This window comes from Chaetodon trifascialis, chromosome 22, assembly GCF_039877785.1.
Source record: "Chaetodon trifascialis isolate fChaTrf1 chromosome 22, fChaTrf1.hap1, whole genome shotgun sequence".
Taxonomy (NCBI): domain Eukaryota; kingdom Metazoa; phylum Chordata; class Actinopteri; order Chaetodontiformes; family Chaetodontidae; genus Chaetodon; species Chaetodon trifascialis.
In genome coordinates, this window is record NC_092077.1 from 14,227,360 (window position 1) to 14,250,201 (window position 22,842).

Consider the following 22,842-nt stretch of genomic DNA (forward strand, 5'->3'; position numbering starts at 1 on the left):
GGAGGCTCTTTTCTGCTTGTTTGTAAGTTTTATGTTTGTGCACTTTGTCTGGTACTGTATTATGCATTTTGCAAATGGTTAGTCCTTTGAGAATGTAATCATTACTTTGTGCCAAGTGCTCTTTGGCACACCATGTAAAGAATCCCATCTGCCTTTTCAGTTGAGCCACAGTGAGGTGAGTGAGGAGAGACAGAGAGAGGATCTTGTCAAAAAGATCCTGTTTGATGACCTGATTGAAAATCTCTCCTGCCTGGGGAGTCATTAAGAGTCGTTCATAAATTCATTAACAAAGGGTAATGAGTGTCTGGCTAAGACATGACAATAATGGCCACAAGTTTTTCACTTGTTTATGAGCCAACACCAAAAGTTAGGAAGTCATCTGAAACATTAAGTGTTAATAAAATAAGATTACAATAATCTGTCAACTATTTGATGAGAAATTTAACAAGTTGTTAATAAATAGATTTTGGTCCTGCTCTCGCCCTTCATCAAAAGGTCAAAATCAACCAGTTAATTGGAGTGAAAGAGCTGAATAGATAGCACAAAAGATTTGTTTATTTATTCAGCCAGATTACAGTATGACTGGCAAATTAGAAGTGCTACTTTCAAAATAAAAGAGAACCACCAAAGTTTAATTTTAAAGCTGCACAAAGGAGGTGTACAGAACAGCTAAACCATTATTCTATCACTGTTGGCTTATTCTGGTTGACTTGTTTGATTAATGGCATCTTGCTTAATCCCACATACTTATAGAAATATGCTAAAAATTCTTTTGATGATAGGGAGAATTTCAAGTAAGACTAATTTCATTTCGTTTAGTACAGATTAACTCACAATGGACTTCAAAAATAAGACAGGCATTCTTAATAAGATGTGAGTCTTTAGTCTTTTTTAGTAGTCTATCATATATTTATTTGGTACTACTTTCAGATGTGGATTAATACACACTTTTGTTGCCCTAGTCAGTACTGAAGGCTTTACAATGAAGTATGTGTGACTGTGTCCATTGATGTGTTTTAATCTTTTTTTGATGACTCACACAGAAATAAGCTGTATCTGGTGAAACACACAATATTTGTCAGTAGGATCACCAGTGATATCACCACACTTTGATATGCAGAACAAAAGGCTCGTGAGTCACATCCGATTTTATTTTGAAAACAACAACCGGAAGTTGCCCTATTTATTTGAGAGGACTTGACGCTGGTGGGGAGAGACGCTGACACAGAGGAGCACAAACTGAAGTAAAGTAAAGGGGGGGTTGAACCGAGGACGTGTGGCTTCTTGGAAGAGTGGCATCTGCGTGAGGAGGTCTTCTGCTGGTCATCAGCCACTCTGGACTTCACACAACCAGAGAGTCCGTCGCCCAATTAATCCGGATTCTAACCTGCCTTCAAGGTCCCAAAACCATGAGGACAAACGTATGGATTTACCAAGCTGTGGTGTGTGTTGTGGTCACTATCATGGATACAGGTAAGACCAGAGGAGCTGTGCCTCTAGGTAGATGTTGAATGTCTGTTTGCATGCTGTGATTCATTTTAGTCTTATATTAAAACCTGATTTGTTTCTTCTTTTTCTTGCAATTGTCTCTGAGCAGTAAAGTGAGAAACAGAGATGATAGAAAGTCAAGAAATGACACTGACAAATAAAGAAATGAAAATTTAAAAAATTACAAAAGTATGCAAAAAAAAAAGTCAGATCTTGGCTTGAAGCAGTTTACTTTAAAAATGCACATCCTGCTGTGTAAAAGATAATCTCTCTGCATTTTAATTATGTACTGTGGCGTTGATTGGCACTGAGTGAACTTGATCAGAAGCCCTGTCTTGCACTATTGATTGGGCTCATTCTCTAGGATTAATTACTGTGAGATTTGTGAAGAGAACTCACTTAACGCTAAGTATACATAGATTTTTTTAAAAAAAGATGAGGAAGAGTCTCTCAGCAAGCGTTTAATATGTTTTGAACAATGACACTTTGAATGAACTGAACAACTCTGCGCATCCATATAGGAATCTATTAGAGATACCATTATTTCAATTTAGCATTAGCTCTAATCGCCTAATAATAAATAGACTTAAAAACGAGTGTAATCAATGCGCTTAAACTGCATTGTGCAGTAATGTTTGATAATCGGAAAGTTTCGGCGCACCGTGCCATTCCAGCTGCGTAAACGGAGTAACCCGTGCCAGAGCGCTTGGTTTGAAGTGCATCTGCTGATGTTACTGCTTTGTCATTAAACTTTTTATATAGGTCACGGTGATTTCAGGAATAGACGCTGCTGCATCTGTTGGCCTGACGCCAGTTGCTCAGAGGATGCGGCGCATGCCTACTTGTAATGTTCAGCTCCGGGCGCTCACACGTCGCGCGTTTAAAGCTCATCCAAACGAGCTCCGGTCCGTTTTATGAAGCCCAGATTATCAAGTGGTTACAAAGAGTGTCCCGGCCTATATCCGCCCCGCTGACATGTCACGGAGTTAAGCACTGAATCCATAGTTACCACCTCCAGGGGTGCCGACCCTGACCTCTGACCGCCCCAGAGTCGGGGAAAGTATAAAATGCGCGCTCCGGACTGTGTGCGCTTGTCCCTGCAGAGAGATAGAAAAGGGGTGTGTGTGTATGTGTGTGTATGCGGGACAGAGGGTGGGGGGGGGGGGGGGGTAACATCTGGCTGCTGAGCCCAGCTCCACATTTTGCTCTCTGAAGCAGATGTAATGTCTGCTTAATTCCCAGACAGAGGCACACCTTTAACCTGCTACTTTCCTGTTGTTCATGTAACAGTTTTTCCTTAACGCTGCCCAACACAATCCGTGATTATCAGACCGTTTATTTTGCAGGAAAGCTGGGCTAAAATACTTACCCAGCTGACACTTAAGTTCTTGCTCAAGGGCACCTAAGTGGAAGTTTCTGAGGAAGGTCAGCGTGTCGGTCACTCACCTTTCCTCTCTCTATTTTTCAAGCCAAACCAGGACCTCGAACCTGTTCCTTTAAGCTATTGCTGCCTCTTCCCATTAAATGTCATTTCTCTCATGCTCGGCCATTGAGCACATTTTATTATAATCTCCGACTTCGGCAAATGTTTGGGATTTGGAGATAGCAGGAGTCCGACTGCAAGGAGAGGAAGAGACTAAGTGAAATCTAATTGAGCAGCCTGGCCAGACATCAGGGCTGGAACAACACTGTGATGAGTGCCAGATGTGGTCCAGTGGAGGCCAAACATTAATAACACGTTCTCCCCAAAAACCATTTTCAACCATGAGGAGCCTCTAAACGCTCCACAGTTTACAGTATCCTAAGTACACACACAACGTCTTGTGTCGGATCTTGGCAGTTGAGCATGTAGCTGTAACTCGGTAGCATTAGATCTTCCGGTGTGATTTATATCGCACTTGCCCCTAATTATGAACGGAAAACTATTATAACTAAACACGTAATGCTTGTAAAGATGTTGCTGCAGCACTCAGAAACAGTAGAGCACCATTCTGCTGAAGGATGGGCTCTTAACTTTTTCCACAAGGTAAAAATGAATGATTTGTATATCGCAGAGGATTTGGACTTAAAATATGGTTTTGTCCTGCTTTTGAACCCCCTTGGCTCTCCTATACGTTATGCTATGTCTTTGCAATGGCAGAATTCTCTTTTGATGTGCGTCCTGCAAAGAAGGGGCTCTCAACACATGACACTTTTCCATTTTTCTACACCTTGTAGGTTTTTTTAGTATGTTTTGGATGCCAATAGCTAAGAGATTATTGCTAAAACTTACACATAAAACTTTGTTAGTTAGTAGAAATGGTGAAAAGCATTAAAGCTCTCCTGGGGAAAAAGGAATTCCAACAACATCTTGTTTTGTTCCCTTGAAAATAAATGTCACCCTCGTCGCTCGAAATGAAAATGACAACACAATGTCACTGCAGTGAAACAGCAGGAGTTCCAAGAGGACTGTCATGAAAGCAAGTTATTGAAATGACTTTGTGAAGACATGTCCATTAAATTTATCTACAATAACATAAAACTGCAGCAGAACAAATACCACAAAGTAGTAAAAATCGCGGGGGAAGAAAAGCTGATTTTTGGCTCTTTCTGAAAGCAGTAAAATATGAAATATGCTTTCATGAGATTTAAATCTCCAACTAAGGCACCGGAGCGCATCGGCCTGCTGGATGGACATCACTCTGTTCTGTTGGCTGTCTGCACAGTTCAGCACCCACTCAGCAGTACTCAGGCAGCTTCCAGCAGGAGCGCTGGGGGGCATTTGGAGCTGGGCTTTGATCCTGGAGGATGGGTAAGCCCACCGTGACATCACCCATCAGTTTGTGGACTACTGTTTTGAAGCCTCAAGTTTGGCCTTATGGCCGTCATGGAGTTTTTGGAGCCAGAAGTGACCGTAGTTCGACAAGAGGGTGGAGATGGGGAGGATAGTCATTGCTACGCCTCTATCCTGATTGGGTCTGAGCGGTAGCAACTTGTCAATCATAATATAGCCACAACCCAACATGTACTCTGCTTTATCGTCTATTTTACTCTACACTCTACAGGAACTTAATTTACAAAATGAACATCATGCTGCATTGAAGAAGACTTGAAACTAGTGATTGAGACCATAAACTCATTCAGAAACTGTGTCCTGAAGTAATAAATAAAGTGGAAAGTAGGCTCATTTTCTTATAAGCCTACAGAATCTCACTTCTTTTTGCAACCAGTGGAGTCACCCCCTTCTGGTTGTTTGAAAGAATGCAGGATTAAGGCACTGCAGCATTCAGACCTGGAAGCTCCGTCCTCTATGTATACAGTCTACGTCCTGGACGCACTCCATGCTTGCTTTTCCTGACTCGGGTTCGGCACAGCTGAAGGATGATCTAAAGAAATGTTCTTTCAAGAGCTGCAGGAGAGCAGCGTTTTGAGGGATTCAAGACTTTCAATGTGGAGTTTCAGTATGATTCAGCAGTGCAGATGCTAACATGTCAATGGGGCTTGAAGCAAACTACAGTTGAAGGATGCTTTCGCTGACAGCTGGCCCCCCAATTCAATGCATGACAGTGACATAATTTAATCATTACTCCACCTCCTCCATGCCAAGACCCTGTCACTTTTGTCCATACCTCCTGCTGTTCCAATAGTCAAACCACCAGGAGAAAACTCATATTCTCATCGAGTCAACAAGTTATTCTTCGTCGCCAGCGCCTTGACAGCAGCCGTGAAATGTCTGGCCATGTCTCCCAGACTGTGACTAATGTTTGACGCTTTGACAGTTGAGACGATAATAATTCCACATGGTATCTTAGAAATGTTCTTTTTTGCATTGTGCAAACAAGGGAAGAGAGACACATGGAGCAAAGGCCCAAATCAGGGATGCAGCTGACCATCAATTTACATGGTAGTGGATAAATCAGAACTGTACTCTGAGTGGAGTGACAAGCTGAATGCCACCCTTACTGTCAAGTCTTCACAGTGCTGCCCATTGGCTAACTCAGTCCTTGTCGCAGCACTTACGCCATATGGAATGGGTGAGATTGGGAAGAAGCCAGTGTTTCAGGCTGTTTCACGCATTCACATCATTGGACGACTTAAGACAGCTGCATGATTGAAAATCTGATAACGTTAAAGAGTTAAAAGTGCGGACATTATAGCACAATATCCATAAAATGTGGGTTATAGTGCTGTGCTGTGGCTGATGTGATCATTCATACTTGCGCGTCTGTTCTGCCTGTTGCCAGTTCCCTATCATTAAGCACCAAGTGGGATAACTCGGAGCTTTGAGGAAAATCAGTCATGCTTGCAACTTGGATGTTCATGTGAATGGTATTTACAGGACACAGAGACCGCGACTCCCATATGAGATGAACCCAGCATTAGCAGGCCCATCTCCTTCCAGTCGAGCAGTGAATCTAGTGGCTGCACCACAACATGCAGATTCTCATGTTGTGTTCTCTTGTTCTTGCAGGTTTTTGTGAAGAGTCTCATCCGTCATTACGGATGTATGAGAAGACTGAGAGTCACATGCTGGTTTGCACAGACTGCCCTCAGCGACCTTTGGTACGAAACAGCCGGTCGCAGGAGCGCTGCGCCGCCAAGTGCAAGGTCAAGAAAAACTTCAACTGCAGGTCAGTGGTGTTTTCTTTCTGTGTTTCCCAGAAATCCAGCACGTGGTTTCTTCATGACTGCGTTCCCCTCACTCCTCCTGTACAGACGCACCATTTACATATTTTTGTTGTTTATCATTTCTTCATCTTCCAACTACTTCCTCTGTGCTTCTGCAGGGCTTTCAACTTTCAACGGCCCAACAGGAAATGCCACTTGCTTCCCTTTGACCGTTTCACCCATGGTGTGCAGAAGCAGGCCAACGTCAACTTTACTTTATATGAGAAAAAAGGTAAATTTTCAGTCTCCTGAAGTTGACTTTATGCACTCTGGGCTTTTTCTCATGAGAACGCTCAGGTGCAGGGAGGGATTTATGTGGGCAAATAGGTTGCTGGTGATTGCACGTTATGCTTCTTGCACCGGCTCTCTGGCTCAGATGTTTTTAAGGTCTTTGCTTATTCTGTTGACACAATAATGGCATCCATCCCCCCACCCCCACCCGCCCTCCTGCAGTGTAATCACTCCAGTGGGCAGAGGCACATGCATAAACATGTAGCAGACTGAAGTGGAGTGTAAACAAAAAATTAATTGTTTACAGTTTGAACACAAGGGCTTGTCCCCACTGCAGGCTGTGGAATCTAGCACTTTAGAATTTACTGCGAAATTTATGGAAACTCCCCGCGGTTACATGTAATGAACTTCAGGGAGTTGTCTGTTTTGGGAATAGCAGGTTGGGACATAATAAAACGCTCGTTGTAAAAATGTCTTAATCACCATAAATGGGAAAATATAGTCCAGGTGGCCAAGGCAGCACCCACAAATCAACTTTTAATTGATTAAACGCTCTGTAAACTGACACACAAAGAGTACACAGGAACATCTTGTATCAAAGTGAGAACATGAATGCATGTTTTCAAATGCTTTTCATGCTTTCGTTTAGATTTCATAAGAGAGTGTATCACCAGCACCAAGGACAACTACAGAGGGAGGAGGTCTTGGACGAAGTCAAACATCACTTGCCAGGCTTGGGCAGATAATAACATCAATGAGCACACGTAAGTCCTCTCATTTTCTAACCAAGAAAGGCAACAAAAAGTTTTTGTTTTTGTGGGAATGGGGGCTATTCATAAGAGGAAAACATTCACCCATCACCTGGAGGGTGCAATGTCTTGCTTGCGTGACACCTCTGAAGGAGTGGAAGGTGATAATCGTTTACTTCCCCTCGCCAGAGTCTTGTAGATTTGAACCAGCAGCCTTAAAAGCACGTCTCTCTAATGTTAAGGCTTCCACCGTTTTCTTGGATGCTCCCTTGCTGTTTCTCTGTGTCTGATATTGCGCAGGCCTAAGCAGCTGATTTATTGATGTTCAGATCATCCCCTTGCACCTCAGGGGTTAAGGGAAGGTGCAGGCTGGGAGACGGGTGAACGTTTAGCCAGAGATAAGTCAGATTTCTTTCAACACAGGCAAGGATGTCCTCTCCCTGCTTTTCTGCTGCACTCCATCAGGTGTATCCCCAAAGATGCTTTATCTCGGCTACAGGCGAGGAAAGATCAGTGGATTTGTGATGGTGGTTCTGTGCCAGCATCTCATTAGTGGGGCTCATTAGTTACAAGATATTTTGACTGTGGCAGGAAGGGGAGGGGTTGAGAGACAGAGAAATATGGGTTTGAAGAAGTGCAGCGTGAAAAACAGACTGAAAGGAAGTGAAATTAAAGAAAGAAGGTGCTAAAATGTACAGCCTGAAGTCATGTTCTGTCTGCTGTCCAGCTGAGCTTGCAAAGCCACAGATGCACTGAGAGAAAATACATGTCCAGTGATCCCCTACAATTAAAACAGTGTTAGCCCTCATCCTCTCCTCTCTTCCTCCCTTTACTTTCCAGAGGCAGCTCTTCACATTCGCAATACTTTGTCATTGTTTATTTGACACACGGTTCCAGTCCCCGTCCCAGATGGCAAATGTAACGTCCAACATCATCGCCCCAGCTTGTCAGCAAGTTTAAACTTTCAAAGGGTCAAAGGGAGCTTTACTTAGGGGAGATTTAGTGCCACTGTGGGGTTACCTAACATGGGACTGTCCCGCTGTGTGAGAATTACCGCCGTAATGAACCACGCACCATTTGAGTTTCAGGTAACTATTATTTTCATGCTTGACCGATCACTGTGGGCCAGGGGTGATTTCTCAGGAGGTTCCCCTGCAGGAATGGGACTTCCACCTGTTGTCTATATTTAGTGTTTGAACAGAGGCTCTGAAAGAAGTGTGCAATCATGCCCAGCCAAGCGTGGAGAATGAAATGGAATGGAAAATTTCTGTTCATATTAATAATAATAGATAACATTGCAATCATTTATTTATTCCCGTGGGGACAATCTTTTATTTTTCCACACATTTCCACTGGGAAGTCAGCGAGCACGCTCAGCTATAGAAATACAACCCTGCAGCTTCTTGCCGAGATTTGGATGAGTGGAACCGTCAAAGTAAATGTGACAGTTCCAGTTAGCTTAGCTTAGCAGAAAGACTTAAAACAGGGGGAAACAGCTAGCCTGGCTGACCTTAGGATAACTTGTTAAGTGTTGACCTTCAGAGGTGCAGGTATGCAAAATTTGTTACCTTTGGACATTTAACAGACAAAAAAATGACAGTGCTATTCTCATCAAATTCTCATTTTCTCAAATTTCAAGCTGTTCTTTTCAGGACACTAAAGCAGATGTGAGCTGCTGCACCCTGTGTCCAGAAGTCATTATGAATGTCTGAAGATTCAGGCAGTCCCTGCTTTCTTGCTTTAATCTCTGAAAACTTGATTCCGTTGGATGCTGTTGCATTGAAGCATCGCCACGATTGTTCCATCATCACCAGGTGCATGTTTGCTAGACATTTCGCAGCAGTTACTTCAGGTCTAGATTTCATCTTTTAGTGATATCCAAAATCTAGCCAATATGTTTAGCCTGCCCAGAGAGCGAAGCATGTGTGCATAGTGTCTGCCTCCGATGGGAGCAGACTTTGGCAAGGAGATGAATAACTGGCCAACATCTGTTAGCACAACATCATTATGGCTAACTTGCTCCCATGCCGCGGCCTTTTACGGACTCTCACCAGATGCAGCCTTTTTTGTAAAATGAGGAACCTTGTAATTCCATTTATAAATTAAGGATACTGTATTGTGATGGAAATATCTTGAGCTTGTGAGTTACACACAACAGATGTGAGTTTTGGCACTTGGCAGACTGCTGTGTCTTAGTGACATGCATGAGTGAAATTTTGCTGTTAGTCTGTTGTATTTTTCTGTAGGTGGGACAGTGATCTGTAGCTTAGGACCTTCGCCTTCTTTCCTGCTTTTTGGCTGAGTTAGATTCTTGAGATTTCATGTAGTTCTGGGTTGAATGATGTTGTGCATTAGTCTATGAGTCTTGTGTAAGCCCCAGGGCACGGAGGGGAGAGCAGCGCCGACTCCCCCAAGAAAAGAGTCATTGTCTGGGGAAGAGTGGTCAGACAAACTGCTGAAGGGAGGGTGGACTTCTTTTTGCTTTTCGTTTTTTTCTTCCTACACATGTTGTTTCTTTTTACATCATCAATTAAACACTGAGCTCCCGCCTTTTTGCTCGCTCCATTATGCTTGCTTTTTCTTTTTTTAAGCACTTAAGTAAGTCAATTTGCTTGCTTCTTTTCACCTTCTATGCACACAGCTTTCCCCCCCAGTCTTCCCTCTCTGTCTCCCTGGGTGGGAGGGGGAATGTGGTCAGCATGGATCAGGGGGTGCTGACATGCCAGCTTTTCATCATCCTGCTCTGACAGAAGATGAATTTTATGCACTGTCCATTTAGTAGCCCATGCCGCTCCCCATTGTTACATCCCATATGTTTGGATTATCCAGGTTCTTTTACTTACAGTGATGTGGTGTAGCCATTGACAGAGAGGGATTAGGTTTAAACGGATTCAGAGGCTGCCAGCAAAAGACCTGCTTGGGCTGCTCCAAGTGGTTCATAGCATTGTTCTGTGCTGTTGGTGGTTACTGTGCTGTGACAGGGTCGGGCTTCGTCACGCATGAGGGAGCTGGGATATGGTAGGAATCAGTAAGGCGATCATGCAAAAGGTGCAAACCTGGAGAGGAGAAACATATTAATGACTTACTTTGCATAAGACTTCTGTGACGGCTCATTATAGGATTTAAAATGTAACCTGGTCACACTGAAGGTACTGGAAACTCTCAGACTGAGACTTATGTCTTAATGTAAATGCCTTTTGAATTTATTTGGCTTGTTACTGAGAGCACTTGAAGGCAGGTATGGCAATGTATACACCAGTGGAGCAGCCAAGTGTGTAAGGACTCCCTAGAATTTATTTGGACAGCTTATAGTATCAGTTAACACTTTAAATAATGTCTGTCTACTCCCCTGTAGGTTTTATCCTGATAGGTACCCAAGGAAAGACCTGAGGGAGAACTTCTGCAGGAATCCCAACAACGATCCCGGTGGTCCCTGGTGCTACACTACAGACCCCAACGTACGAGCTGAGGAGTGTGGCATACCACAGTGTTCAGAGGGTAAGACCCTCCCAAAACACTGGACAATAAGATTCAGCCAAAATAACTCACCTGTCATGCATCCTTTTCCAGTTGTGTTCAAACATTGAATCAATGTTTCTGTCATTTATTTCGCTCGTAAACTCGTTCGTTGTGTCTGCATCCATAACCAGAGAAAAGAAAGCATAGATAAATGTTGCTTTCTTTATTGATAGAAGTCTGTATGACGTGTAATGGGGAAGATTACCGTGGCAAAATGGACCATACAGAGAGTGGCAAGGAGTGTCAGAGATGGGACTCACTAAGGCCTCACAAGCACCACTTCAAGCCCAAAAAGTAAGCTGCAAAGCTGATAATCACATGCTAACCTTTCTCACGGACAATGCTGCACACGCCCATGACAGATGCTTAAAGAAATGACGCTAATACTCAGGAGAGGTAGACCTCACCAGTTGTTATGGCTTACTTCTCTCCCCCCATTTTCTTTCCTGCCTGTATCCCCTCTGTCTCTTCTCTCAGGTATCGGGACAAAGATTTGAAGGACAACTACTGTCGAAACCCAGATAATCGTCTTCGTCCCTGGTGCTACACCATGGATCCCAAAACTCCGTGGGAGTACTGCAACATCACTGTGTGTGGTAAGGGCCTACATGCTGGGGCTTGGGTTTTGTGGACAAAGTCTTTAACAAATCAACTGAAGATCAAACTGTTGTTTAACTCTGATTTATGACTCTATTGCTAGTTTTTTCTTAATGTCTGGCACCTTTTAAACCTTATAACAGTATGTGTCAGGCAGTTAGGAATCCATTATGGGATTCAGAAGTGGACACAGTGTTGAGGATCCCTTGCTTAATTTTTGAACAGACTGTGGTCAGGCACTACCAGCTAGTGGTTTGACGATGCCAGGGGCTCTATAACATACAAGACTTTGGTGGTTTTGGGGTAGTTGCGGTGAGCTGAGTCAAAAAGCCCCTCTTCTCCCCTGCGGAGCCTCATAAGACTTTTGTTTACCCGGCTGAGTGTTTCATGTGGTGGTTGGCTCCAAATCCTTCTACCTCAACAAGGAAAAGCAAATAAGTTGTTTGTAAAGGGGAGGGTCTGACTTCAGAGGGCCAGAAGTGTTTTACTGAGACCACTCACAGATGACAAGGGGCTATAAAATGGAATGTTACAATAGAGGCTACTATGCGGAGATGCCTCACGCATCCATCAGAAGATCTAATAGTTGTTTTAGTGGTATGAAAATCAGGATGTGTACAAACAAGTGACAAGTTAAAGGAAAAGTGGCGTGGGGAAACATAATGAATGCAGATGTTGTCATACCAGGCACAAAGGGTCTGAATGGTTTGATGAGTATGAAAATGATGTCAGTGCTTTGCTATGGCCCCCGCAGTCACCAGATCAATCCAGGACTCTCTACCGCCATCATCAAAACACTGCATGAGGGAATACTAGCTGAAAAATGGTGTTCATCAATCTGGATTTTTCTCTCTTTTATATCACTCAAACCTGAACATCTTGGATCTTGGACAAACAAAACGAGCAACAGGCATCACCTTGTGCTCCTGGAAGTTGTGATATTTCACTATTTTTAGGCATTCTACAGACATAAAATAAATTGATTTTTAAAGATCCACAGATTAATCAAGAATGGTATTAATCACTAGTTGCAGCCATAATGTATTTGATATAGTAGACACACAGTATGTCGAGGGGATAAACAATATAACTACTAGAGTCATATCACATTTGACAGGCTGACACAGTTGTAGTTTAGATAACTTTTGCCTTCGTTTATGATTCAAAAGGCAAAAGGAAAAGAAAAAGAACTGACTCCAAAAAGGGCTTACACCATTTGGACAATTTGTTCATTTTTTTCTTTGAAAGCATGGTGAAATATTCCCACATGCACGCCCACAAACACAGCAAGCATCTCTCTTTGTCTCTGTCAGACACATACGCACATGTACTTTACAGTACATGTTATGATTTACGGCGAGGGCGGAGGATCTGCATTTGTCCAGATGTGTGCATCCCTCAATGCCTGCCCTCAGAAAGATAAAAACCACTGACCTGTACTACACAGTGCACACAGACACTGGCATGCATTACATCAAGCCAAAGAATCCCTCTTTTCCATACGCCTTCTCATTTCTGCTTCAAAACATTCCCTTTCCTCCTCCGTCTTCTCCCAATCTCATTTGTCAAAGGCTAAAGAAACAGAGACAGAAATCCAGAGGGGAGAAGTCGCTCCCCATGTACTACAATCCCTGCGCTGCTGAAAAGCAGAATTCCATCTGAAGATGTTTGGAATACTTGTCCGGTGGATAAATTTGCCGCTGCCAGACTGGCTCGGATGTGATATCTTTGGTCGGGCTGCAATAAACAAATTCACCAGAAACAGAGTTTCAGAATGTTTGATTTTGAGGCAAAGACGTATTCATAAATAAGGTCAAGCTCCAGGTTTTTCTGTCAACAACCTGTGACGTGTGCAAGTTAAATAACTGCATATTGTTGTGGATGTCTCTACGTGCAAGAATGCGGGGCACCAGTGTTATGAATACACAAAAAGTTTCCTATCGCAGTTGAGACGAGGGGGGAGTGCTACTGTTTTTGATCATCTGTCTCTAGGTTAAACATGACACATTCTTCTGGGGATTAATATCTCCCTCCTTCTCTCCCTCCCTCCTTCCTGCCTTCGGTTTCTCCACCTCGCTCTCTTTAGCAAATTTTCCCTGCGCCGTCTTCCCCTTGCTTCCACTCACAATCACAGTTTCGATGTCTTTCTCCCTTTTTCTCTTGTTGCTAGACACTGACTCAAGTGAGGACACAGATGTCAATGCAACAACATCCTGTGTCCAGGGAAAGGGCACAGATTACCGAGGCACAATGAATGTCACTCCAGAGGGTGTGACATGTCAGCGCTGGGACTCTCAGTTTCCCCATAACCACTCCTTTCTTCCTCAGAACTTCAAATGCAAGTGAGTAATGTTTGCCTTGCGGCCCCTGACAGCTTGGATTCAGCTTTCTTGGCTGTGTCAAGGAGGTGATTTGCTCATTTTTGGCATTTGACTGATGAAGTGCCAAAAGGAAAAGCGATGAAAGGGAAATGTGAAAAAGTGCTTGCTTTGCTGCAAAACATACAGTCATCAGCACCATCATTTAAATTGTAGTTTGTGTATGTGTTATAGAGACCTCAGAGAGAACTACTGCCGTAACCCTGATGGTGCAGATTTCCCATGGTGCTTCACTACAGACCCTAATCAGAGGATAGCCAACTGCACCCACATCCCCAGGTGTGATGCTGAGGCCACACAAAAAATAGGTAAATTCCTGTGCAACTTTATTTTAAAGGAATAGTTCAGCATTTTGGGAAATATGTTAATTCATTTTCTTGCCAAGGGTTAGATGAGAAAATTGATGGTTAGCTTAGCCTAGCACAAGGACTGAAATAAAGGGGGAAACAGCTAGGTTGGGTCTATCCAGACCTAGGCTAACTGTTTCCCTGTTTCGTCTTTATGCTAAGCTAAGCTAACCAGCTGGTGGCTCTAGCTACATATTTACAGATGTGAGAGTTGTAGTGATTTTCTCATGAAGCTCTCAGCAGAAAGCAAAGTGCACAGTATTTCCCAAAATGTCAGACTATTCCTTTAAGACTATCTGAGTGTTTTCTATTGTATATGCTAAACTTCAAAAGAATGGCAAATGTGTTGTAATTTATTAGAAAATGTCCATGTTGTTTCTTGAATAATGTGACCGAAACACAGATCTACAAATGCTTCAAAAGCCAAAGAGTTACACAGACACTTTGTATATTGCTCCCGTAGGACTGGGCGACTTGGCAGGATGCTGCCCAATGAATTCCATTTCATGGAAGAACAAAAACACCAGACTTTGGCAATTGGCTTGCTGTCATTTCCCATGTTTCTCTGCTTTACATTTACAGTAAGAAGACCGCACATGTCAAACTGCAGCCAGTCTGTTAGTTACTATCGACCCTCTTCTGATTCTGTTTAAGAACAGACATAGTAAGGTTTCATTTTCTTATAATATTTGAGAACCACCGGTTAGACGGGGGCCCCTGACTTTAAATTGATCCAAACCACAAAGAGAAGCCAAAATCTTGAACTTGATTATGTTATGTTTGCATCAATGAGAAAGACCACCACTCAAATCATGCACACAGTCCTTTGAGTATGTCACTGATTGCATTTAGGTGTTTGGGAAATTGCTGAGCTCAGTAATTCTATTCCTCCTGGGACTATTAAACAAGATGGTTTAAAATAACTTCATGCTGTTCTTCCTCAGAGTGTTATGAAAACAACGGAGAGACGTACCGGGGCACTTTATCTATAACTCGATCAGGGATTCCTTGTGCAGACTGGTCACATCACATAAACAGGTAACAGAGTCATGCATGCTGCCTGTAAATGTGTTGTTTTGCTCCTTCTGTTTACTCCCAATCCAGCTTAAGATGCACTGAGCAACACTGGAGATATTTCTTTCAGCTCATTTGTGGGATATTTGTTGACAGCTTATCTCCCATTGCCTTGTGAAAGTCCGTCATATGAATGAAGCCGAGCAGTGAAAACAAACAGTGAGAGGAAATCAGGGGTTCCTCAAGGGTCAATACCAGGCCCAATTATTATTCATCTAACTGACGAGAGGAAACCCCGGGGTGCTCTCCAAGTGACCCATCCTGACGGAAAGGTTGCCCACTACGGGGCTGTTGCTCCATGCTTAAGTCAGGCTGTTGGAATTACTTAATTTACAGGAATTTTAAAAGCCAAAATGGCACAGACAGATGGACATGTTCCAGAGCCGACCCCTGACCCCAGGAAGTGCTTTCTGAGGAAAGTAGATCAAAGCCAATCAGCTCCCTCGCGTAGACTGCAGCCAGTGAGTCTACCCTGCTCAAGGTCAAGGGTCATCCCAGGAAAAACTGCTGAGAGCTACAGCTTGTTTAACATTCTCCTGGGAAGTGAAATTATCTTCACCCCCTGACAAATTGTTGCCCATTGCGTTGTATTATTTTAGTGTGCGTGTGTGTCCAGACTTCTGCTTAGTAATTGCTTTTCAGTGATATTTTGGATATCTGAGAAGATTACATTTGATTCTCTTAGAGCCAAGAGGAACGTTGCAAAAAGACACACAATTAGATGTGAATTCCTACACATCGGGAGCACAACCAAATCGGTCCATAGGCTCCTGCTGGTCTGAGCCCTGCTGAATGCTTAGAGTGCATACTTTCATACTCCCATGAGTACTCTTCACAAAACTCTGTGTTTCCTTCTTTGGGCTATGTGTACCAAATGCAGAGGATTCATTGCACTATAGGAAAGCCAGAGTCAGACTTTCCAAGCATATTGTGGTTACTTACAGTGTGTTTATGACGGTGTGTGCGACATGCTGGTATGTTTTTAGAGTGTGAGAGTGTGTATGAATCTTTATGAGACGTGGCCCAGTGTTAGTTCTCATACACTGTGTGCAAAATAACAAACGAAAGATGAGAACCTGTATTTGTGTGTTTTACAGTGGGGATTCTCACTCTACAGAATCCCATGTAGGGCTGGAGATGAACTACTGCCGGAATCCGGACCGGGACAAACATGGCCCCTGGTGTTACACCAATCCAAATAACCGTTTGGTCTGGGACTACTGCAAACTGAAGCACTGTGAGTGGCTTAAATAACCCTGTCTCTTCTTCTCTCTCTGCAGCAGTAGATACATCTGTATTACATCAGCCATAAATATTAGCAGACCCTTAGCTGATCATAGTAGACAGGATGTGAATGATGCATGTTACCTTGTGCAACTTTTTAGTGATCTATTTAGCAGACCCTTAAAGGAGTAGCTCGACATAATTTGCCAAGGGTTGGATAAGAAAATCAATACTTCTCATGTCTGTATGTTGAATATGTCGTTCGAGCCAGCATCTGCTTAGCTTAGCTTAGCTTAGCTTAGCTCAAAGACTCAAAACACCTGCAAGATGTTGCTGTCACAAATAGCAAGCAGGTTGCCATATTTCCTGAGGTGTGTTTAATTCCAGTGGTTAGAGTTTGCGTCTTTCTGTGTTGTTGTTTAGAACCTTTCCATGTTTTGGTTTCATTTTGGAAAGCACAGCACCTCTATTTCTGCCAACACAAGTGCAACTGCTGCAAAATGCTAACGAGCGCTAGTGAAAAGTGGGAATGTGAGGATTGTGGAGAGAAAAGAATTTGCAGACTGTTTAGGGCACTGAACATTTTCACACTTGTGTGCACCTGGCTAATTGCTGCAAAAAGCAGGTGTGGATTGCTGGCACTAGCCAAACACTTCAAAGCAGCTTTTCATCACGGGGCTCATGATACACTTGCTTTTAAATATGCATTCATGTGTCCTGCATGCCATCAGAGTGTATCTTGTGTGCATCCACGTAAGACCAGTTGTCTGTATCATACAATTAAGCTCATGAACAGTGAGCAGGTAGGTGAGAAGGTGAGCAGTAAGTATATTAGGACGTGAAGTTTTGAAAAAGAGAGAGAGTTTTGAGAAGCACCTAAAGGCGCTTGTTTAGGCTTGCACTTCTCCTCCTAAAGCAGTGCCATGTTTAGTTGTGTTTACATTGTGCAAAAGTTCTCAAGCAAGATATTTCAGTGTCAGCCAGGGACGATTTGGTCCTGATGAACCATCCTTACCCCTTTAATCTTTCAGGTAGACACTAACAACATGGGTAAGTATGTGAACAATGCCACTCAGATCCCAGCTGCTTGGAAAAGAAAACAAAGCAAGTATTTCATGAGCCTTTCAGACTCTGCAAACAGCACTTGTGAAAGAGCATCGACTGGCATTTAGTTCACTAAAGAAGACAGTGTTGGTGCATGGGTGGAGCACAATAAAATAACACAAGTGATTTAGCTTTTGCAGCCTTTGTTGACTTCAACTTAAATCTCACAACAGTTTTTTTTTTTAATGCTGCTTGGCTGGCAGCTTATGTAATCTGTTAGCCGTGGTTTTGTCCAATTGGTAGAGACTACACGATACTCAAACAGCAAACAGATGCAGGTCTCTGCTGCCGTCTTCTTGTTTGAGAAAAAACACACTCAAGCAGCAAGACCCAACATTTTCATTGGCTGATTTTAATCCGGCTGCATTGACGTGCCTCTATCAACTGGCTGCATAATAATTTCCATAATGTAAAACATATCTTCCATGAAGTTTTTGAGGTCTTGAGCAAATTTATTTGCTGTGGTTGCTGACCGTTATAGCCTCCAACAATGATTCTGAATCACAGATAAGTCTTTCTAAAGTAAAGAAGGGTGTCTTTTGCAATGGGGTTTCCTGCTTTTTGTGTCAATGTATGGTCAGTGGCCTGAATCACTTACTACTGCTGTGAGGCCTTCATGCTGTCTCTCTCTTCTGTCCTTCTATCAGGTGAATCAGCTACAGTGGCTCCTCAACCAAACAGTGAGTATCGTTTTTGCTCATCTGGCTTTCACCGGTCTAGTCCCCTTCCTCGTCCTCTTATCTCTAATCTCATCCCTTTTCCTTTTCACTCCTTCTATCAGATCCTTCTGTTCTCCTGTACCTGACTAAATAAATCTGATTTTATGGTTGCCTTTTGAAGTTTTCACAAACATTTTCCATTTGAAACGTAAATAGTACATCCATCTAACATGCAGCATAAAAAATGTCTCCTTGTTTAGCTCTAATGAGGCCCAAGATATCATGCTTTGTGCACATAAACACCAGGATTGTTGGAGGGCACCAGGTGCGAGGTACAGATGGCAGCTGGGTTGTGAGCATCCAAAGAGAGTAAGTCATTGCACATCTGTGTTTCTATAAAATGTCATTTATCCCTTTTTACTCTTTTATACCTACCGTAATGGGGAACACTGTCTTTTAAATGTCCTTAGGAAGATTCATCTGTGTGGGGGCTCATTGATCAGAGAAGACTGGGTTTTGACAGACCAACAGTGCTTCACCTCCTGGTAATCCTCCACCCTCTGATACCGCTTTCATTCTGTGTCTGACGAATAAATCAAATCCTCCTCTAATTTACCTCTTCCATTTATTCTATCTCTCAAACATGTTTCTTTTCTTCTTGCTACCTTCTTCTTAAATATTGTTTAAAGCTAAGATGCAGGATATATCCTGTTTACCGACAATCCCAGACAGGCCGGACCTTAGATATGGAACAGAATGGTTTTGTTTGCAGATCTGTCTAACTTCACCAGTTATCTTTGTCAGAGCCAATTGTATACATATAGTATCTCTACATCTGAAGTAGTCCCTTTCTCTGTACGTATGCATTGCATATGGTGTACATCAGTCGCTTTTTTCTGCTTGTTTTAGGCACAGTGTGTGTTGTGTAAAGACTTTGCTTTTTCTGTTGCTCATATTCGTCTGTCTTGTCTTCACATGTTGCATATCTGCAAAAAGGATCAATATACATAATATATTACTTTTACGTGTAAATTGCTGCCATCGTGTTTCTTGTGAAAATGTGCAACAGCGAATCCCAAAATGCGCCTGGAAATAAACCTATAAAATAAAAACTGCATTTTGTTACATGCATGTTAAACAGCAGTGTTTAACAGTGAGACCCCTGCAGATTTGAGCAAGGTTCACTTTCTTTTTACACCCTTAAAGAGATAAACCAGTGATTTAGTCTTCCATAAAGTTGATGGACTGACTGAAAACACATTCAAAGAAAGAACAGTCAAAAGATACCCTGCCTTTTCATTTCTATTATGGGTTAAAACACTGGATCCTATTTTCCCATAATGCAGCTTGATAGCATCCTTAATGAGATCACCCCTGCCACCTACGTACAGAGCAGTTGCCTACTCTTTAAGTAACATTACTGTAAGTTTACAACTTACGTCTTGGTCCTTGTGGTCATCAGTGTTCCAGATCTGAAGGATTACAGTGTGCAGGTTGGTCTGCGCCAACTCAATGAGTCCTCAAGCCACCCGAGACTGCGCATCTCTCGCCTGATCTGTGGCCCCGAAGGATCCAACCTGGTGATGCTGAAACTAGCAGAGTAAGTTCTGAACTACTTCAGTTTCCACTAATTTAAGATCCCTATAACTATAACTAGTGATATGGAAAATGTTTAATCTTGTGTATTGTATCGTAATTTTGGCAATGTGAATGTGTGAAAGGCTTGTTGTTTGCATCAGTTTTTAATGATCTAAGAGTCTCCCTTATTTGCCTCATGCACCTCTTGCTTGTGTGCATATGGTATGTATTATTGTGCCTTATTTATGGCTTTTGTTATGTTTGTTGTAGTCCTGCCCCTGTGTCTGAAGGTGCCTCCACCATTCATCTTCCAGTAAAGGAGTGTCACATCACCGAAGGCACCAACTGCACCATGTATGGATGGGGGGAAACCAAAAGTACTGCCTTCTTTCACCCACATGCCATGCCACTTTGCACTGTGACATTATTCAAAACAAAAGCATATCTGCAACATTTAACAATCACGCTGCTTATCCTTCTCTGTTCAGGTACAGGATACGATGAGACGCTGAACGCCGTGACCATGCCAATGGTCAACAATGACATGTGCTCACAAATCAAAGGGGATGCTGGGGAAAGCAGAATATGTGCCGGTGGCAAGAGAGGCGAGGGCGTGTGTGATGTAAGGATCACCAATATCTGTCTACATCGTGACACAGAAACAACATGAAAGTACTGGAAAGTTCGCCAAATAACAAAAAACATAACATCTGAATATTCACTGGAACTACTTTCTGTAGAAGAAATAGCCATGACGGAACTGGTTGACATCAAAGTTTATGGATTATCTTGGCTTGCTGTGACTTTATTATATTCGCATGGCAGCAGATGTTTCAACAAGGATGTCTAAAAAGTGGCAGATGAAATTGAGAAACAGAAACAGTCCTGTAGTGTGAGCTGACCTTTTAAGCATTGGACAGCATTTTAAGAATTTGGAGTTTGGTTCAATGGACTATAATGTCCTTGTTGGCGTGCTGTCTCTCTGATGTGCTGTCCTCTACCCTTTCCTCTTGCAGAAAGACAATGGCGGTCCATTGGTTTGCCAGGAACATGAGCGCAAAGTCATCATTGGTGTGAGCATCCAAAGGACAAAATGCGCCTCGTCGCAGCCTGCGCTCTTTGTTAACGTTGCTTTCTACTCTGAGTGGATCTACAAAGTGTTCAAACTTTACCCCAGTCTGGACAGGAACTGATGGCGTGGTGTGAAAATCAACTCCATGCATGACTTTACCGCAGCCTGCGAAAGGCGGCGCAGCTTTGGGCCAGCAAATTCCAAGAGCTCTGCAGCAGGGACTGCAAGGGAGAAATGAGGAAAATCACCTAAGGAAAGTGGCCAATTTGGGGTATTTTGGCTGAATTTGCCATTTTACAGAGAGGACAGAGATTACTGATTGAAGCCTGGATGAACCAAATGGAATCTCATGCGTTCTTCCACTTTGCAAATGAAGACATCCAGGTTATTTGCCTTAATATCATTTTTACAACCAAAAGTCTCGGGCACATGGACGGCATATTAATTGCATTTTGACATGTTCAGAACTTCTGAAGCCATGCAAACAAAGACAATGAGAATAAGACTTGTGACTCAGTATTATCTCCTGGAATATACTTGAATATGGACAAAACCCAGTTCTCTGGTAGTAACCGCATGAGGACGCCTCTGATGACTGGGATTTCTTTTTTTTTTTTAATGTGTTGAGCTGGACTGCAAAAAATATCCTTTTACCTCTAACACGAGGGATGTGGATGGATCATTATGGTATTCCTTAATGTTGACAAACAGGATACTTCATAAATACTACAGTAAAAATGATAAATGTTATTTGGCTACTACAACCAAATTCCAAAGAAGTTGTGACGCTGTGTAAAATATTCATAAAACAGAATGTGACAGTCTTTTTCTGACATATACTCAATTGAAAATAGTACAAAGACAATATATTTAATGCTTTATCATCAACTTAATTGATTTTTGTAATATCTGCTTATGTTGAATTTGAAGCAGCAACACGTTTCAAACAAGTTGGGACAGGAGCAGCTAAAGACTGGGAAAGATGTGAAATGCGCCAAAAACACCTGTTTCTCTTTCCGCCGGTAAACAGGTTCATTGGTAACAGGTGATAGTATCATGATTGGGTATGAAAGGGGCATTCTGGAAAGGCTTAGTTGTTCACAAGCGAGGATGGAGCGAGGTTCATCACTTTGTGAACACATGATTGGATAAAGGAGATTACTACACGGACTCAGGAAGACTTTGTAAAACTATTACACAGCATCCCAACCTTTGTGGAATCGGAGTTGTGAAAGAATGCAACAGAAAACTTTATTAATACCAAAAAGTAGTAAAACAAAAGCATGAAAATGTCAGAGTCAAAATGTCAGACGCTAAAAGTCCCTTTGAGAAAATAGTGATTAAGTCAAGCCTGTAACTCCAGCACAGGTTTAAATTTGGCTGCAGATATACCATAGTTGACTATATAAAATAGCTGCTTGAGAAGCTAACTGCAGCAGCCTTGGCAAACCATGCTGTGCTAATTGTGTGCAGTAGCTGGACTACCTTTTCCCTAGTTAGCTGTAACTGTTAGTTTCCCCGTGAGAGGCTCTAAGTAGGACTGAGCAAACTGCTCCAAATCTTATGCTAATATTTGTAGCATGAGAGAGAGAAGGGCCATGCCAAATATAACATGGCTATTTGGTCTCCAGTTTGGAGGGAACTTTGGCCCCTGGTGGGCTGTGTGTGGTCAGTAGGATATTTTATACTTTTTTTTTTGTTTTGTGGAAAGTGACTCCTTATGTACATAACTGCAGATTTATTGAGTATGTTTCTTCTGTGCTGTAAGATTTTATAGGTCTTATAGATCTGGAATATTTTTGGTTCACTGAGTAACGTCAGATTGGCTGCTTCAGGCCTCTGATGGTGTTGAATATTTAAAGAGACTGGGTGCTTGTAAGTAGTAGTTAGGTATATTTATTTTTTTTTAATTAACAGAGGACATTGTTCGAGGAGAATCCAGATTTTGGTGTGATATTAAGATTTTTGGTTCATCTGAGTAATTATGACCCCAGAATACAGCGTAACTGGGGTGCATGTTGGACTCACAGGTAACAGCCACACAAACACTGTAAAATAACATGCATTTAACGTCTTTATTCAAGAGCGCTTGTTGCGAGCTAAATGCTTGTTAAATGCCCACAGTTTAACATGCATTTACTGAGCATACATACATAACCAAATATTGGTGCAAAT

General features: G+C 42.5%; 1 protein-coding gene across 1 annotated transcript; it reads left to right on the plus strand.

Moving 5' to 3' along the window:
- Positions 1–1,409: 1,409 nt before the first annotated feature.
- On the plus strand, positions 1,410–20,862 carry LOC139350682 (hepatocyte growth factor-like). Its single transcript, XM_070992206.1, has 18 exons — positions 1,410–1,473; positions 5,939–6,098; positions 6,255–6,367; positions 7,016–7,130; positions 10,471–10,613; positions 10,808–10,928; positions 11,112–11,230; positions 13,402–13,573; positions 13,784–13,917; positions 14,901–14,994; positions 16,128–16,267; positions 18,006–18,038; positions 18,278–18,386; positions 18,488–18,562; positions 19,480–19,617; positions 19,866–19,972; positions 20,084–20,217; positions 20,612–20,862. Exons 1-18 carry the CDS (start codon positions 1,410–1,412, stop codon positions 20,786–20,788), a joined length of 2,148 nt encoding a protein of 715 aa, XP_070848307.1. The 3' UTR covers positions 20,789–20,862.
- The last annotated feature ends 1,980 nt before the right edge of the window (positions 20,863–22,842 follow it).

What these genes read in the sequence shown, in the direction of transcription:
- LOC139350682 (XM_070992206.1), top strand. Translation starts at nt 1,410, where the DNA reads ATGAGGACAAACGTATGGATTTACCAAGCTGTGGTGTGTGTTGTGGTC. An exon ending in CTGCAACATCACTGTGTGTG is followed by an intron (nt 11,231 to 13,401) that starts GTAAGGGCCTAC and finishes TCTTGTTGCTAG; the next exon opens with ACACTGACTCAAGTGAGGAC. An exon ending in TGAGGCCACACAAAAAATAG is followed by an intron (nt 13,918 to 14,900) that starts GTAAATTCCTGT and finishes GTTCTTCCTCAG; the next exon opens with AGTGTTATGAAAACAACGGA.